This window comes from Ammospiza nelsoni, chromosome 3 (genome assembly GCF_027579445.1).
Source record: "Ammospiza nelsoni isolate bAmmNel1 chromosome 3, bAmmNel1.pri, whole genome shotgun sequence".
In the NCBI taxonomy this organism is placed as follows: Eukaryota; Metazoa; Chordata; class Aves; order Passeriformes; family Passerellidae; genus Ammospiza; species Ammospiza nelsoni.
Genome location: NC_080635.1, coordinates 6,440,903 through 6,456,831, shown reverse-complemented (window position 1 = coordinate 6,456,831; position 15,929 = coordinate 6,440,903). Strand labels below are relative to the sequence as shown.

At 46.1% G+C, this 15,929-nt stretch overlaps 1 protein-coding gene and 1 long non-coding RNA gene across 2 annotated transcripts in view; both read left to right on the top strand.

The window, feature by feature from the left end:
• The window catches only part of GALNT14 (polypeptide N-acetylgalactosaminyltransferase 14), a 98,086-nt gene extending 95,269 nt beyond the window's left edge, over positions 1–2,817 (top strand). Inside the window, exons 14-15 of the mRNA XM_059468160.1 lie at positions 135–254; positions 1,194–2,817. Of these exons, the coding sequence (XP_059324143.1) occupies positions 135–254; positions 1,194–1,352 (279 nt within the window). The 3' untranslated portion in view covers positions 1,353–2,817. The remainder of the gene's footprint in view (positions 1–134; positions 255–1,193) is intronic.
• A 5,287-nt stretch (positions 2,818–8,104) lies between these two features.
• Positions 8,105–10,889, top strand: LOC132071565 (uncharacterized). The gene is made up of 2 exons (XR_009418142.1): positions 8,105–8,186; positions 9,643–10,889. It is a non-coding gene; the product is annotated as an uncharacterized LOC132071565 (long non-coding RNA).
• The last annotated feature ends 5,040 nt before the right edge of the window (positions 10,890–15,929 follow it).

The following is a 15,929-nucleotide window of genomic DNA, read 5'->3' as shown; positions in this document are numbered from 1 at the left end:
TCTTGAAGTCAGTGAGGTTTGTGTTTGATTTTGTAAAGAGCAGGATCCAAGCCAAAGTGTTTGTTTTCCAGGTAAAAGAATAGAAAGAATCAGCACTGCTCTCTCACCACCTTTCTTTTTCCTCCTCTGTGCAGGAATGGACATACACATACAACCACCACGTGCGCCAGCAGCAGCTCTGTCTGTCTGTGTACACGCTCTTCCCTGGTTCCCAGGTGCTGCTGTCACCTTGTAAAGAAGGTGACAACAAGCAGGTGAGCCCTTTTCACTGATCCCCCATATTTCCTTTGAAGTTCCCTTTCTTTCATCACAGTATTACTGCACATTAAATGGACTGTGCTCTGACTTCATCTGGGAAGCACAGTCAGTTTGGGAGTACAGACTCTGGCCTGTTCAGCCCTTTGCCTCTTAAATGAGTGTGTTGATAAGGATGTCTATTAGTGAGGGTGGTGATCTGGACACTTCAATGCAGAAGTCAAACCCAAACTGGCAATTTAGTTCACATGGGCTGCCAGTCAGGCAGCAGATGCTAACATTTCCTGCAGTTAATCACTGAGCTGGCATTTGAACCAGTGACCTGGGGAAAAAGCTGTTAGTAATATATTATCTCCCTGAAGCCAGGCAGAGGCTGAGTTAAATGAATGTGCTGCTGATGGGAGAAATGCTCTGCTTGGTGTGTGCTGTGGTGTTGTGAGGGTCCCCAGGACGAGGTGAGAGATGAGAATCTGACTCCCAAGTTCTCAGAAGGCTGATTTATTATTTTAAGATATTATATTATATTATATTATATTATGATACTAAAATTATACTAGAGAAAGAGAAAGGAGACATCAGAAGGCTAGACAAGAATGAATACTAAAAACCCATGACTGACCAGAGAGCCCGACACAGCTGGTCATTAAGTAAAAACAATTCACATGCTGGGTAAACAATTCTCCAAATCACATTCCAGAGGAGCACAACACGGAGAAGGTGAGGCTTCTCATCTTCCCAGGAGAAGAAATCCCAGCAAAGGGATTTTTCATAAAATACCACAGTGACAATGTGGGTTTGGGGACCTTGTACTTGCCAGGATCAGGCCACAGGGGCTTGATGGCAGCTGTGGCCTTGATGTTTTGAAGTTCAGCAGTGCAGTGAAGGCAGGGTGAGCAGAGGCAGCTCCTTCACCCCTGTCTCCTGTCGTCTCCCCGCAGCGCTGGGGCAAGGTGGGGTCGCACATCGAGCACATAGCCACACGCTTCTGCTTGGACACTGAGAGCATTGGGGACACCCACGAGAGCATCAGGGAGCTGGTGATCAACCCCTGTGAGAGCACAGCCATGAGCCAGCGCTGGGACATGCTCATGTCGTGACCTGCTGCAGGACGGGCACCGGGACGTGGCCGCGCGCGGCTGAGGCGGCACCGCATGGGGCTCGGATCCAAACCCTGCAGGAGAAGCATCCAGATAAAAATGGGACACTGCACTCCAGGTGGAACAGCAGATGGTGACCGCCAGGCATGCAGCTGGTATTGGCCTGGTTGTGGTCAAGGAGGAGGGATGGCAGAAAAAGAAGCCTGAAGTGTTTTAGAGGGGTATTGGGGTACACAGAACCTCAGTGTGCACAGCATCGATTAATCTCCCTGGAAACACAGGTAGAAGAGCCTTTAATGCCTAAAGGAGACTTGGGCTGAGCAAAACAAGCATCTCAGTAGCTCTTGGGGCTTGAGGTGGGTGCACAAGGTGAGATGCGCCAAGGGATGCTCAGAAACATTGCCAGGGATCAAGTGGAAGACACTGAATTATTTTTGCACTTTGCTGTGAATGTTTCTGTTTTCTGCAGACAGCATGGGTGGAGCTGTGTTGCACCTCTGAATTGGTGCCTGATGCACGTCCCTGTTGTGTATCCAGAGGCAGAGCAGTCCTTGGTGGCTGTGGCCAGGATCAAAACAGGGAGTGAAGGGGGAATCCTGCTCTGTGCTAACTGCACACGGCGCTTGTTGAATCTCCAAAGCCCAAGCAAACAGAGGATTCACTGTGGGAGATTAAAGGATATACGTTTCTGTCAAGCTGGGAGGAAAGGCAGTAACGTGATCATTTCTCCTCACTGAAGGCCGTGGGTCACTGAAAAATCCCCTAAAATTTTGCTGTGTGTCTCTCACTGCTCTGCTTCAGATCTGGACTAATTCAGATTTTCACTTTTCTTCCATAAAAGTAATATTTTTGCTAATTTAAGGTAATTGTGTCATATTTCTGTTTCCCAGTTTCCAAACTACAGATGAAGGGACACCCATAAAATGCTGCTACTGATGGAATGGTGAAGGTTTAATTTTTAATTAAAATTAGAGACTGCTCCAAGAAAGGAAGAGGGATATTACCTGGGTTTGCTTCCCAGTTACCTTGTAGCCCACAATGTAAAGTACTGAAGAAAAGGTTTGGGATTCCCCATTCACACTGGTGAGCAGGGTGGCCTGGGCCACGATGTCCCTCTGTCTCCAAGTCACTTAGCATAGCAGAAATTATTTCCTTTATTTATATTATTATTTCCCAGCTTTTGGAGATGTCTTTTACCAGAGATCATGCCAGGTGCTGCCTCTGTGTGGAACTGAGGGGAGAGAAGGACTGACAAGCTCAGGAGGGGTGTTAGGAATAGAAAGTCCTTTCCAGCCTGTCTTTCAGGGCAGCTGTCACTACAGCCACAGGTAACAGGTACACACAGCTCTTGTGTAGTAACAGCTCTCAAAGAGAACTTCCACAGGACTGTCAATGTGACTTAAAAAAAAAAATACATCGTTTCTGTCTAAAAATGCTAGGATTTAGTGAAAATCCTATCCTTTGTTTCCTGTGCTGCAAACTGCAGGTGAAATACCATAAGCTTTAAGCCTTCAAGTGCTCTCAGCATCCCTTCTTGAATAAATTGCTGGCTTTCAGGATTTTACTGCCTCAGTTTCTCCTCCCTCAGTGCTGGGAGAAAGCCGTGTGTATAAATCTTCCCGGCTTTATAAGCAAAACTAGTATAGCTCTTTATGTGCAAAAGGTCACTGGTGCAAAATGCTTTTCATGTGCTGCAGTGATTACTGACCTCATCAAGCTCGCTTGGTGCCAGCCTCAAGGGCCTCTGTTCTGAGAGGGCTGGAGCAAGCTGTCATTTCGTGGTGGGAGGTGGCATTGTTTCTGTGCCACCACTCTGCCAGGAAACAAAGGGGAGCGCTTCAGAAGGGATGGACCCGTTTCACAAAGGGGGGCAGCGACCTCGGGCTCCTTCTTAATTGAACAGGGACATATCACATGTTATCCTCACAATGGTGATGACAGGCAAGGGGTGGTAATTCCCTGTCTAGTGTTTACAAGGGAAGGCAGCTCCCAGGAGCTCAAAGCTTAACACGTTCACACCTGCACTGTGCCCACAGCCTGGCAATTCAACTCTGAAAATTCAAATTGCTGAACAGCCTGGCATGGGTTTGGAAGCTCAGCACCTGGCAGGTACACTCTGAGCAGGACCTCAGACCTATCTAGCTTTACTGTTTTCCACCAAAGCTGAAAATCTCTGTTCTCCTGACAGCCAAAGCTCTCTAAATGCTCTTTGCCTTATCAGAAACAGCTACCTCACTACACATGTGTGTGTGCTTGGGCACCTGGACCCATGGGATCTGCAGGGATGTGTTTTTGGAAGGAGTTGTTTGACCAGCTTTGCAGCACTCTTGCCTTTTGGGAAACACAAATGCTATAGCAAACCCCTCCTGTTCCAAAACATGCTCTCAGTGATCACTGTGTCTAGGGACAGTGGAGAGGGAAGCACAAGCATGGTGTCCCTTACCAGAGAGCAGCAGCCAAGTTCAGCCAAGTCTCTTGGAGGCCCAAAAGCCACCACATTCCTCCCAGACCTGGGGAGCAGCAGCACTTGTCAGACTGGTGATGGTGTCTCACACAGCCATCAGCTGTAACCCTTAGGCTACAGCTTATTTCATGGTCCAGGAAATGAGATTATCCCTATGGATCAGCAGTGTTTTCAGAGAAGTCTGAGAGTATCAGCCTGACTCCTGGGGAGCTTTATATAAAGCTGGCCATGGTCTGGCAGTCTCCAGAGTTAACCCCAGTGTGGCTTTTAGCAAATCTGCCTGACACCCCTGCAGAGAAACCTCGCATGGCGTCAGGGAAAAGGTTAACTCGCTGCTGAAATCCAACTCGTACCTTCAGGTTTCTTCCCTTTATTAAAATACGCTGAAAACAGATGAACTTTTCTTGCTTTGTGTTTTTTCAATGCCTAGACAAATGATTGCCATGCTGTGAGCAGGCACAATGTGACTGATTGGGATCTAGATGGGCTCCCACGCCAGTGCTGCTTAAGCCCCAGCATCATTTGGTGGCAATGCTTTTTTTTGGTAACGTTTTGCAATGACTTGAAAGAACATAAGATAAAGCAGAAAATATGATTCTAATCCTGGCTGTTGAGCTTTGTGACAGCCTTTATGATCTCCAGGTAAGTCACTTCTTGTGCCTTGGGAAATTTAGATTCAGAGCAGGAAACTCAAGGCTGGAACTGGCTTTTAAAGAGCCAACTAATGCTACCCCAAAACACACCAGAAAAAGTCGAAAAAAGCACATCCTCTCCCTCTCAAAGGAGATCCATGTTCCCATGAGAACAAATCTGTCTGGTTTTAGTTGGGCTGGGGAAGTCTTGCAGTCCTTACATTGCTGCTTGTGTGATTTCCAGGTGTCTCATGCTCATCTTCTCTCTGCACCAGTGCAGTACCATAAGGTAAAAGCACAAATCATCTGTGCACAGAGCCTCAGGTTACAACATGCTGAGGTGGTTATTTAGTGGTAAGGAGGTGGAAACTGAATTCAAGGATCTTTGTTTATCCAGCAGTGCAACAGCAAAATGGGGCTGGTGGATGAAGACTGGAGAACTGCTGGTGGTGGTTCAAGAAAAGCACAGCCCTGAGTGCTGATCCCTTCTCCTGCTCCTAGGAGTGGCTTGGGATGGCTTACTTCATTTCCCTGCCACAGTTGCCCTAAATTTTAGTGAAGACCAGGTGTTTTGAAGAGAGAAAAAGCCAAGGATTGTTTTTTTGTTGCATGTAACACTAGCAGTGCTGGGCTGGCAGTCAACATGGACCCTTTTATCTGCCTGTACAGATAAAAAGGTTCAGATGGAGTTAATGAGGAGCCTGTAAGGTCCTGTGGTTTAGAGTGGTGACCAAAACAGTGTTGGTAACACTCAGCAATGTTTTGGTTATTGCAGTGCCTGTACAGTACCAAGGTCTTCTCCATCTCTCACTCTGCTGCCCCTGTGAGCAGGCTGGGGAAAGGACTGGGACAGGGGACAGCTGGGACAGCTCCCCCAAAATCACCAAAGAAACATCTCACACCATGGGATGTGACACTCAGAGGTAAAACTGGATGGAGTTCTGCAACAGGAGGTCCCTGTCTGGCTGGGCATCAGGCTGCGAGTGGTGACTGACTGCCTTTGCATCACTTGGTTGTTTTTGGGGTTGTTTCATTTAATTTCATTTTCCTTCATGAGTGACTTCATCTTGACTCACAAGTGTTTCTCCCTTTTGCCCTTCAGTCAGAGTCTCTCCCATCCTGTGGGGCAGGGAAGGAGGGAGTAGGGGCAGAGCTGCCAGGCAGGGCCAGCCCAGCCCCATGCCCTAAGCAAAGCAGGGTCTGTGCTGTGAGAGGCTGCTGTTCCTCGTGGCTCTGGTCACAACTCTGCAGTGCGATCTGCACTGCTCACATTGCAGATCTTAAAAGCTTCAGTGAAATCTGGGGGTTGGTATTGTTTGTAGAAGGGATAAAGGAAGCAAAGTCAAGGAGGTTTCACACAAGCCACAGGAGAAACTTCTGCTGCTCAGTAATGTTCTGGCTAAATTGATTTTGAATGATCAGTCCAGCACCAGTTTTAATGTGCAGCTGCTTTGCATGGCTGCAGAGTTAGAGGAAGCCTGTGGTATGGGTGTCCAGCTTATGTTGAGGCTTATTGCTGAGGCTTACATGCTGAAATCCAGTGACATTTTTCCAGATTTATGGATGTTTTCCCAATGTCCACTGTTCTGTTTATCACTGGAAGTGCCTTCAAGAACCCTGTAAGAATAAAAACCTGTTGCAAGCTACTGCCTCTCCAACTGAGTCTAATTAAGCTTCGAATGGAGCTGCATGTTAGCACAGAGCTGACAAAGAGCAACACATAAATTTACAGGTAAGAATGCTTCCTTTGTGGAGCTGGGGGCTGTTTTGTTTTCCCTGATACTGCTTGGGCACTAAAGAAACCCAAACTGGTTCTGTGTGATGTACAAAAGAAGCCATGTCTGGGTTTTGCGTAAGCACACATGTAATAATTATGTATCCCTCACAATGAGTGATGTCTCTCATTTTCCTGTGACTTACATGAAAAAGTGTCCAGACGAGGTACTGCTACTGCAGAGGGTTAAATTGTCAGTTGTAAAACCAACCAGCCATCCAACCAACCCAAGAGAAAATAAAGGAGAAGGAGCACTGAAAGTTTGTATGTAACCTGATAGGTGCAATAAAAGAATGATATTGCGAAATTAGGACTGTTCCCAGGGTGAAAGGTTTAGGAGTCTGCAAGTCAGTAGGAATCTATTTAGGACCATTTTTAAGTGACTCAGAGTTGCACCATGGGGACAGGTTTATAACACAGCACCTGAACAAAGTCCCCCCATCCACAGTTTTCTGAAAGAACCCAAGACTCTGCACTGCTCCTGTGGCCCCAGCTGTGCTCGTGTCAGGTTCAGCATGGACTTGGTGGTCCTGAATATCTGATGGATCCACGTGTCTGTGTCTCTGCAGCAGGCAGATAAAAACCTACTGCCTCCTTTCCACAGCTTTGGAACAGTTGTGTGAGCCTCTTGTAATGGAGATTGGCATCCTGGTGCTGTGGTGGTGTGCTGGCATTTGGTATGTTTTCAGAAGAATCAGCATTACAGGCACTTTGAGCAGTTTTCATGAGTTCTGATCCTGCTGACAATTCCTGGATCATCCCCATGGACATCCAGCCTGTGTTGTGTACCAGAGATGAATGTGTGGTCACAACCAGATCCAAGGTATTACTGACATCATCTCTGACCCTCTTGGCCTAAGCCCACACAATTTAGATGGTTTTTCCAAGTTTTACTGGACTCCAGCTGCCTGAGGCCACTGACAACAAGGATGTGCAGCAATGATCATCTCACCAAAAGAAGAAGAACAAGGGAGAGAGCACTTCCCATACTGAGGCTGCTATCACCTCCTTACTAATCCTTGGGATCTGTGCAGAAGGCAAGGTGCAAAGGAGGTTTCCTGGAAGTTTGGCAGTGGTGGGAAGCACTGGCTGACACTGCAGGGGTGGATGGGTTTACAACATGTGGATGGTGGGGAGCAACCAAGGACAATTCAAATGATTTGAGCATGGAAACACCTGCACCCAGGGGTGCAGAGAGTCTGGGTGGATCTCAGATTAGCACCCTGCACCTCCAGGGGGGATTTATTTTGGCTGATGACTGATCCAGCGCTTGAAATGGCTGCCCCAGAACGCTGGAGGGATTAAAAGGAGTTTGCTTATCTGGTTACAACATACTTTCACTTCTGTTAATGGAACTGTTATTAACAGTGTGGCAGTGGATTATTCAGTGCCCTGGACATGAAACCTTGATTTGGACAGGACCCATGTGTTGATAAGAGGCACTGCTCATGCTGTCTCTGCAGCTGTGTGCTGCCAGAGCATGCATTGGTGTGTCTGCAATGGATCCTCGGCGTGAAGGATCGCAGCCGTTGCATCTTCAAATTGATTTTCTTCTAGGGAAAGCTGCTGGAAGTAAAAACCAATTTGGTTTGTATAAACTGCATTAGAGATAAGAAGATATCCCTCAGAGTGCAGAAGATCGCCTTAGAAGATGTTTTCACCCTACTGCAAGTAACAAGTCACACAATAAAAGGAATTTCTCACAGCTGATCTGATCTCCACCCATCCGTGAGCTGGCTCTGAAATGAGATAAACCCATCGCCTCTAATTCAGGACAGGTGTATCATATTTCCCAATCACATTACAGGCACTAGGGAGGCCTGGTGGTGTTAGCACTGAGCATATAACCCAGGCAAGTGAGGCAGCTTTATCACCTTTGAGGGTCTGGCCTTGGAAATAAGATGCTGAACTGCTCCTGCTGATCTGGAAGTTGGCCTGGGAGGTTCTGCCTGTGCTGCTGCTGAGTAAGTAGTGGCTCTGGAGGGTCACCTATGTGGCTTTCTTTTCTTTCTGGATAGATTTGGTGTCTTGTATCTTCTGTCTGATTCAGTCCTCCCAGTGAGGTGCTCAGTTGGTTCCTGTTTGTTTAGGTAGTGTGGTAGCCAACCTACAGAATGAGCAAGAGAGGAAATATGCTTTAAAGGGAAAAGCAGTGAGGAAAAAAAATTAAGCACAACAAGCCCACCACTTTTTCCTCCCTTGCTTCTCCCAATCCCTTGGCCTTCTGTAATAGGCATCCCTGATGTGTGCTAGCATCTAATTTGTAGTGTATCTAAGAGGTATCAGGGCTTGGGAAGCCCTGTGGGGCTGAGGATACAGGTGGATTTGCAGTCCAGCTCTGGGCTGGAGCCATCCCTTCTTTTCCCTAAGCACAGGTTTGTCAGCTCCAGTTCTCAGACTGGGTGTGTTTTGTGGGTCCTGCGTTGCCATTTTCCCTCAGGGTGGGTCAGGAACACTGAGAATTCCTCCAACCAGGAGCAATGGGTTCCTAGCGAGAGATGCCAGCTCAGGTTGTCCATGAGACTGTAGGGGAAAGACTGAGGCTGACCAAGCTTTGGTTGTTCTGCAGGGAGCAGGGTGACATTCGCAGCTGGGCTTGCTGCTTTTGATGGTAGGAAGCAAAGCTTCTGCTGGTTTGGCTGTGGAAATGGAAGGTGCCGTGTCCATCTATCACAGTAATTAATGGTAGTTGTCAAAAGGTGCCTGAGAACACAAGCATCCGGAAGGGAAAGGAAAAACCTGTGGTGCCTCAAACGGATTTTGTAAGAAGTTACTGGACTGGGGAAAGAAAAAGAACATGTTCTTAACCTGACTTCAACTTTTTTTGGCAAATAATGATGGCAGAGCTGTGGGTGGGCAGGATGTGCAGGAAGGGCCTGTGTGCTCTCCAGGCTGTGACTTTGGAGAGGCAATGGCTCCAGAGCTGAGAGCTCTGCCTGCTCTCTCAGGTGTGCTGTGTGCTCAGGAGTGCAGGGCTGTGCTGGGGCCCCGTCCCTGCTGCCCGTGGGGGATCCCTGGTGGTGTCCTGTGCCCCCTTCCCTTGCTGGTGTGACCCTCCTGGGGCCCCGTGCCAGCCCCAGCACAGGGAGCTGTTACCTGTGGTGGGACCCAGGGGAGTGGGAAGCCAGGTCTGTCCAGGTAATCAGGAATTGTTCCTTGGGGGCTGCTCTTTCTAGGACACCTGGCTGTGCCTGGAGCATCCTGCATGTTATCAGCTCATTTAAAATTGCTCACACAAGCCCTTATCAGTGCATGAGACCAAAGGGTGTTAGTGGGCATAATGACAAGGAAGGTTTTATGAACCACTTCATGAAGCCAAATCCTCAGGAGCTATTGAGGCTGTAATTAGATTTGAGGATAATAAGGGTTTTTTTCCTTTCTTCTTCTATTTTTTTTTTCCCATCTCTTTCTTTCTGGTAGCAAATCAAGGGAAAAATTGGAGCTCTCAGTTCATTCTTGTGTGTTCAGAGTGTGGCTGCAGGCTGTACTCAGTAACACAAAGGGATTACAACTTGATATCAAGTAGCCTGGGAGAAGCGTGAGCATGAAAGTGCAGGGGTGTGCTTCACTGTGGACCACGTGGATCCCTTATGGATGTGCCTGGAAAAGGCCTCCCAAGCCTCAGGAGCGATTAATAATGAAATCAACTAATAACAAGATCTGCAATGTGAAGAGAAAACCAGCCAGCGTTTTGTTATGGGGAGAAAATGAGCAAAGCAGCAGGGGACGTGCTGATCGTGTCTGATTCATGTCGTCTCTGTAATCTCAGCTAAAGTTTTAACAGCCCAGCAAGATGAATTGCCCACTCCAACCAACACAGGCATCAGCATGGGGTTTATTAGAAGCAGGCTATCATTTAGCAATGTCAGGAGTGTATTTATTATTAAGCAGTAGACTCCACAGTCTAAATGGAAAACCATCACTCCTCCTCAGACACCAAACAAGGTATGTTCATAAAGCCCCGTGGCCAATACATTGCATTATTGCCTGAGCACAAACCCTCAGTCTGCTTTACTGGACCTCAGGGCTTTCTGTGCTTAGCTACAAACAAACCAAAGTGTCTGAAGCTACTGGAGGACAAAGCTGTACAACAAAATGCTAATTTTGACTCTCAAAACTCCCTGGTGACTTCATTCCAGTGAAGAAATCGGAGAAAGAATTCTGGGTTCAGCACAGGATTGGTTAAAAGTGGATGCTTATGGGCCAGGGTACCAAACCCTCTGAAAGCAGCTCTGCACTGTGTGCTCTCAGCTCAGAGACTCCTCAGCCCTTCCCTTTTCCTGGAGCCTTTGTCCATAGGGAGATCCATCAGTAAAATGTCTGATAACACACCGCAAACATTTTGGTTTTATTTATCGCCACGTTAAGACACCCAGTATGGAAGCATAAATAACACAGTTCAAGTAAAACACCACTTAATGCAGTAATATTTCAGGCTGGATTTGTGGGAAAGGCTGGGGACTGACCATGTTTTCAGTCCAGCTTTGCAAATCCAGAGTATTTCTGGGCCAACAAGCATACAATGCTCTCAACCTGTAGCATGAACTCTTAGATTTTGCAGCTCTGCTCTTGCTGCACAAACAGCAATTCCAGAAACATCTGGTTTAAATGTGGGAAAGAGTTCCTGGGCACAGCCCTCTGAGTGATCTGACTGTGGGCTGGCACAACTGGCTTTGAACATCACCAAAAAAATCTTTTCTTTGCAATTCATGAGGCCTAATCAGCCATATTTTTGACAAGTCCTCCTAATGGCCCTGTTGGGAGATACCTTGAAATAAGACAAAGTGGATTTTCAAATTTTAGAAGCCAAATTTGCAGAATGAACTGAGAGCTGAGTCAGGGGTGAAGCAAATGCATCAGACTCGTTTTTTCACCTGTTTTTATCAGCTATCTGGGAATACCTGATTTCTGAGGTTTAAGCGATATCACTGAAATTTCTTAATGTTTTATGTCACTTGAAATTATTTTCTTTAATTTCTCAGATTAGTTTCTTTAATTTACAAGAATGAAAACATACTAGACTAGAAATGCAGGTTGTAGATGATACTGAATTAACGCTGATCTTTAAACCTTCTCTTCATCAAAATTTGCTTTGTAAAAAGAAAATGAACCAGTTGACTTTTCTCTTCCTCATTATTGCCTTGCACTTGGAAAGGGAAATACCAAGTGTCCATTTGAATGTTATTTGCAACTGAAGGCAGTCTTTGCATCTCACTCTATGAGATATTTTTTGGTCTGGGGCATGAATCTGGAGGGTCTTGCTGTAACACAACTTTTTCAGTTCTCTTCACCTTCAGTGTTCAATTTGTCCATTCACATTTAAAGTCCTTTTGTGTTTCATTGCCATTCCCATCAGCTGCTCCTGCCGCTGCCAGTGTTCCCTGAATTCCCCATAACCATTATCCCTGATCAAGTCATAAAAGCAGATATGATACCATCTCCACAGGAGTGATTTTCATCCAGGTGTGATGAATTCCTCTTGCACTGCAATGGCTTGGATTCGGGCCATGCATAATTTTTGCATTAGTTATGTCATTACTGTTTAATTGCTGCAATTAGCAGCATCACTTTCTCTGAGCCATCACTGTCATCATGTGGCCTCCACGTTTTGGCAGGGTCCCACCTGTTGGGGCACCCAGTGCAGATGTGAGGGATGTCCATGTAATGATATCAAGAAGCTGTGCTCACCTGGCCACAGGATGGGGAGTATCTGAGCTAACATCTCTTCTTTGTGAGGGCACCCAAAACCCTGTGAGGTGACCTGCAAAACGCTGCCTCTCTGAAATGTTTATTTATGTCCTTTTTCTGTAGCTTCAGATGGCTACACAAAGTACAGGAAATGGGGAATAAGGTCTCAAACTGAATTTTAAGGAGCTTCATGAAGTCAATTTAAAAGGCCTCATGACAATAAGTGCCACCAGGAGGTGACAGCACCTTGTTTGGGAAATGGAGACCAGGCTGGGACTGTGTGTCAGGAGCCAGAGTGACCAGGGTGTGAGCACACTCTCAAAAGCACAGCAGCTGCTCACCTCATGCAGAAAGGGATTCCCTTCAGGGCTGTCAGGGTGATGTTTCTGGGACATCTGAGAGCTTCCTGCCGTCTGGTGAGAGTGTTAAATGGTCAGCTAATGACAGGAGTGTCATCTGGTGTGGTGGTGTTCACAGGGGTCCCAGGACAGGGGAAGAGATGAGAGTCTTGACTCCATGTTTCAGAAGGCTGATTGATTATTTCATCTATAATATTATATATATATATATGAAAATGTATAAATAATATATTAAAATGTACAAATATATAAAATAGTAATATATAAATATAAATTATAATAATAAATAAAATATATGAAAATATACAAATATATTAATTTATTGTTTCATATATATTAATATTAAAAGAAAATTATATTTATTAAAAGAAATATTAAAAGAAAATATAAAAGAAGATTATGTTAAAATAAAATTATATATTAGAACTATACTAGAAGAAAGTATTATCATTCCATTCCTTTCTATTCCTTGCTAGCCTTCTGATGAAATCAAGTCTTGTGACTGACCAGACAGCCTGAGCCAGCTGCCTGTGATTGGCCATTAATTAAAAAAAACACATGAGACCAATCACAGATGCACCTGTTGCATTCCACAGCAGCAGATAATTACTGTTTACATTTCATTTCTGAGGCCTCTCAGCTTCTCAGGAGAAAAGATCCTAACAAAAGGATTTTTCATAAAATATATCAGTGACAATCTGGGAGTGCTTTAGGAATCCACCCCCACCTAAGCCCCTGCTGCAGAATCCACAAACTGATGGGTTTGTAGGACCTTGGGGAATCCTCTCAGGATGAACCAGATGGAAGCACCTCACATCCCTCCGTTTGCATGAGACCCTCTGTTTTCATCCACAGCACAAATTGTTACACCTCCAGGCCACATCTTTGCTCTTTCTGACTTTTTTAAGGTAAAATTTTCACCATTGCTTCTTGTCAGTCTCCTGCACCAAATTAAATGCCATTTGAGATAATGTCAGAGGGGTGGCAGCGCAGCCAGTTATTGGTTAATCCTACAGCCCTGACACCTGGAAAACCTGCCAGGGTAGGGTACACTCGTGGTATTAGACAAGGACCAAAGTCTGCATTTCCATTTTGCAGAGGGGGAAGGCCTGGTTTCCCAGAAGTAACCACTCTTCCAGTACCCTGACCAACCCTCGAGAGATTATACAAATCAAAACTGCGTTGTTTTCTCATTCAGAAGCAAGATTAGCTCTTTGGGGAGAGCCACACTTTGTGCTGTGGTTCCTGGCTGTGGCTCTCAGGTCTCCCATTCAGCGTCAGGCTGTCTGCTAACAGCACCATCAGTCCTCATTACTGCACAATATCCATCAAGCAACGAGCCCTGGTGTCTATTTAGCAGCAGGAGATCCTTATCCAGGAGAAGTGTTATGCCTTAAGACATTCTGCCTTAAACAAGGGTCAGCCATCCTGCCAAATGCATAAAACTCACTTTACCCAAATGCTTATTTTGAGTAAAACAGAGAAAAATAATTTCATGAGTTGCTTTTAATTCTCAGTCAATTTCTACCTTTTTGTGTGTCTGATGAGAAAGGCTCCAGAAGCACACATAAAAAGCTTTTTTTTTTTCTTTTTGGCAATGGCCCTGCTGGGAGTTCTTATGATTGTTGCATTCATTTGAGCTTGCTTACACAGACAAAACTCACTCAAGCAAAATCACTGCTGATCACTCTGCAAGTGGGAATGGTGATGAGGTGACAGTTCTATGGGCTCAGTTTCATGGGCATAAACCATCTTCATTGGCTGCAAAAGCTGCCTTGGGAGGAGTTCAACCTTTTCGTGTTTGTTTCAAGCACTTAAGAAAAAAAGGCAGCAATTACAGAGGGTGGCTTTAGGTCACTTTAAGTCACCCAGTGATGAACATTTATGCCACATATTACCAACTTTATAAACTGCACTGTTCTGTGCCAGTGGTTACCCACTGTATAGGTAATTGTAAAACAAACTCCATATTCCAATTGACACCCTTTCTAATTACATCTCACCTTCATTGGACTATTAAAGTGATAAATGCTAGCAATTACATTGATCTCCAGTGAAAACCCTCTGTCTGTGCTGTGAGTGATTTGCCCTGGAGTCTGGCAGAATTCTACCAGTGGAGCCAAGCTCTGAACAAAACAACCCCAAAAAAAGGAAAAAAAAAAAGTGTGGTAGGGTTTATTTTCTTTGGTTTTTTGGGGTTTTGTTCCCTGAGAAGCAGCTCAGCTGATTGGAGAGTACCTGACACCAAAGTCCATGCCCAGCACTGAGCAGCATGGCTGGATGGGGCTGATCTGCCAGCCATGAGCTGCAGCTGCTGCTCATTTTAATTGGATCTCTGCAGGAGGGGGAAGAGGGAGTGGACCTGGCAGGTGCTTCAGCGTGGCACAAGGTGCTCTCATTCAGCACTGGTGGCTGTTCTGTGCCTGTCCTTTGCATGTTTTGGCCTTCCCGTGTTCTTGCACAGGAGATGTCCCTCATAGGAAGGGCCAGGAATGGATGGACATCTTTGCTCTGTGTGTGGGGGATTTAAATGTGCAGAGTCACCTGTGTTCCAGCTCAGGTGGTGTCTCTGCTGCAGGAGCCAGGCTTAGATGGGAAGACAAACAGCTGCTTTCTGTCACAAGAATGGGCTGTAGCACAGCCCTGGATGGTGGGGAAGCCATGAGGAGGATTCCTGGGGTGCCCTGGCTTTCCTTCCTCCCTGGCAGCCCCTCTGGAGAGCCAGGGAAAAGAGCTGGTGACATCTGGGGTTTGGGGTCCTCCCTGTTGGGTGATTTTGGGGGAGCGCAGCAGACAGGGAGGGGAAGGGGCTCTTTTGCTCCAGTGCCTGCAGCAGCTCCTCCCACCCAAATGGGAGCCTTTCTGTGGGGTCAGCAAGTGGGACAGGGGGTTTGGGATCACCCTGCAGGTCTGCCCTCATAGCAATTTTAATTTTAAATCCTCCCAATGCTTTGTTACAGCCCCACATGCATTTCAGTGGAGACAGCAGCCCACCAGCCCAGGAGCAGATGTTGCTTTTCCTGCAGGGTTGAGCCAGCCACAGGGATGGAGTGTCAGAGATTTGTGGTTCTTTTTTAATAAATCTGATAACTTCTGCAGACTTTTCCCTGAGGGTTCCTGCAGGGCAACTGCTGGAATTAATGCCAAGAGCACAGCCTAAGCTGGACACAGGCTGGCCCAGCTCCTCAGGGATGGTTTTTGGGGGGCCAGACAACTGGGGCTCCCCATGGGTAACACATTTACCAGAGAGGGACACCCAAAGTCACCTCCTTTTATCATTCCTGATCTTGTAGGGACAGATTGAGGGCTTCTCCAATGCAGTTGTGCTGTCTGAAATGATTTGCTGAATACAGCCATTAGTCATTTCTGATTTATGAATTTTTCAGCCTGCGAGCACCTCAAAGTGAGGTATTTGAGATTCAAAATCCTGCCTGTGCTGATGTGTTGATTAGCTGGTCTGAATGCATTGAGGTGCTTGATGTGTTTCTATTTTGTGACTGAAATGAGTGTGACCTTAAAATGTTTTGTACTGCTAAAAATAATAAGCCATTAAAATCCTCAGTAGTTGGCCTATGCCTTAAGAATATCATCCAGAGCTGGGAAGGAACAGCTGTGGGCTGCTTATTGACAAATGATGGCAGTGAACTTTTCCCCCAGCTT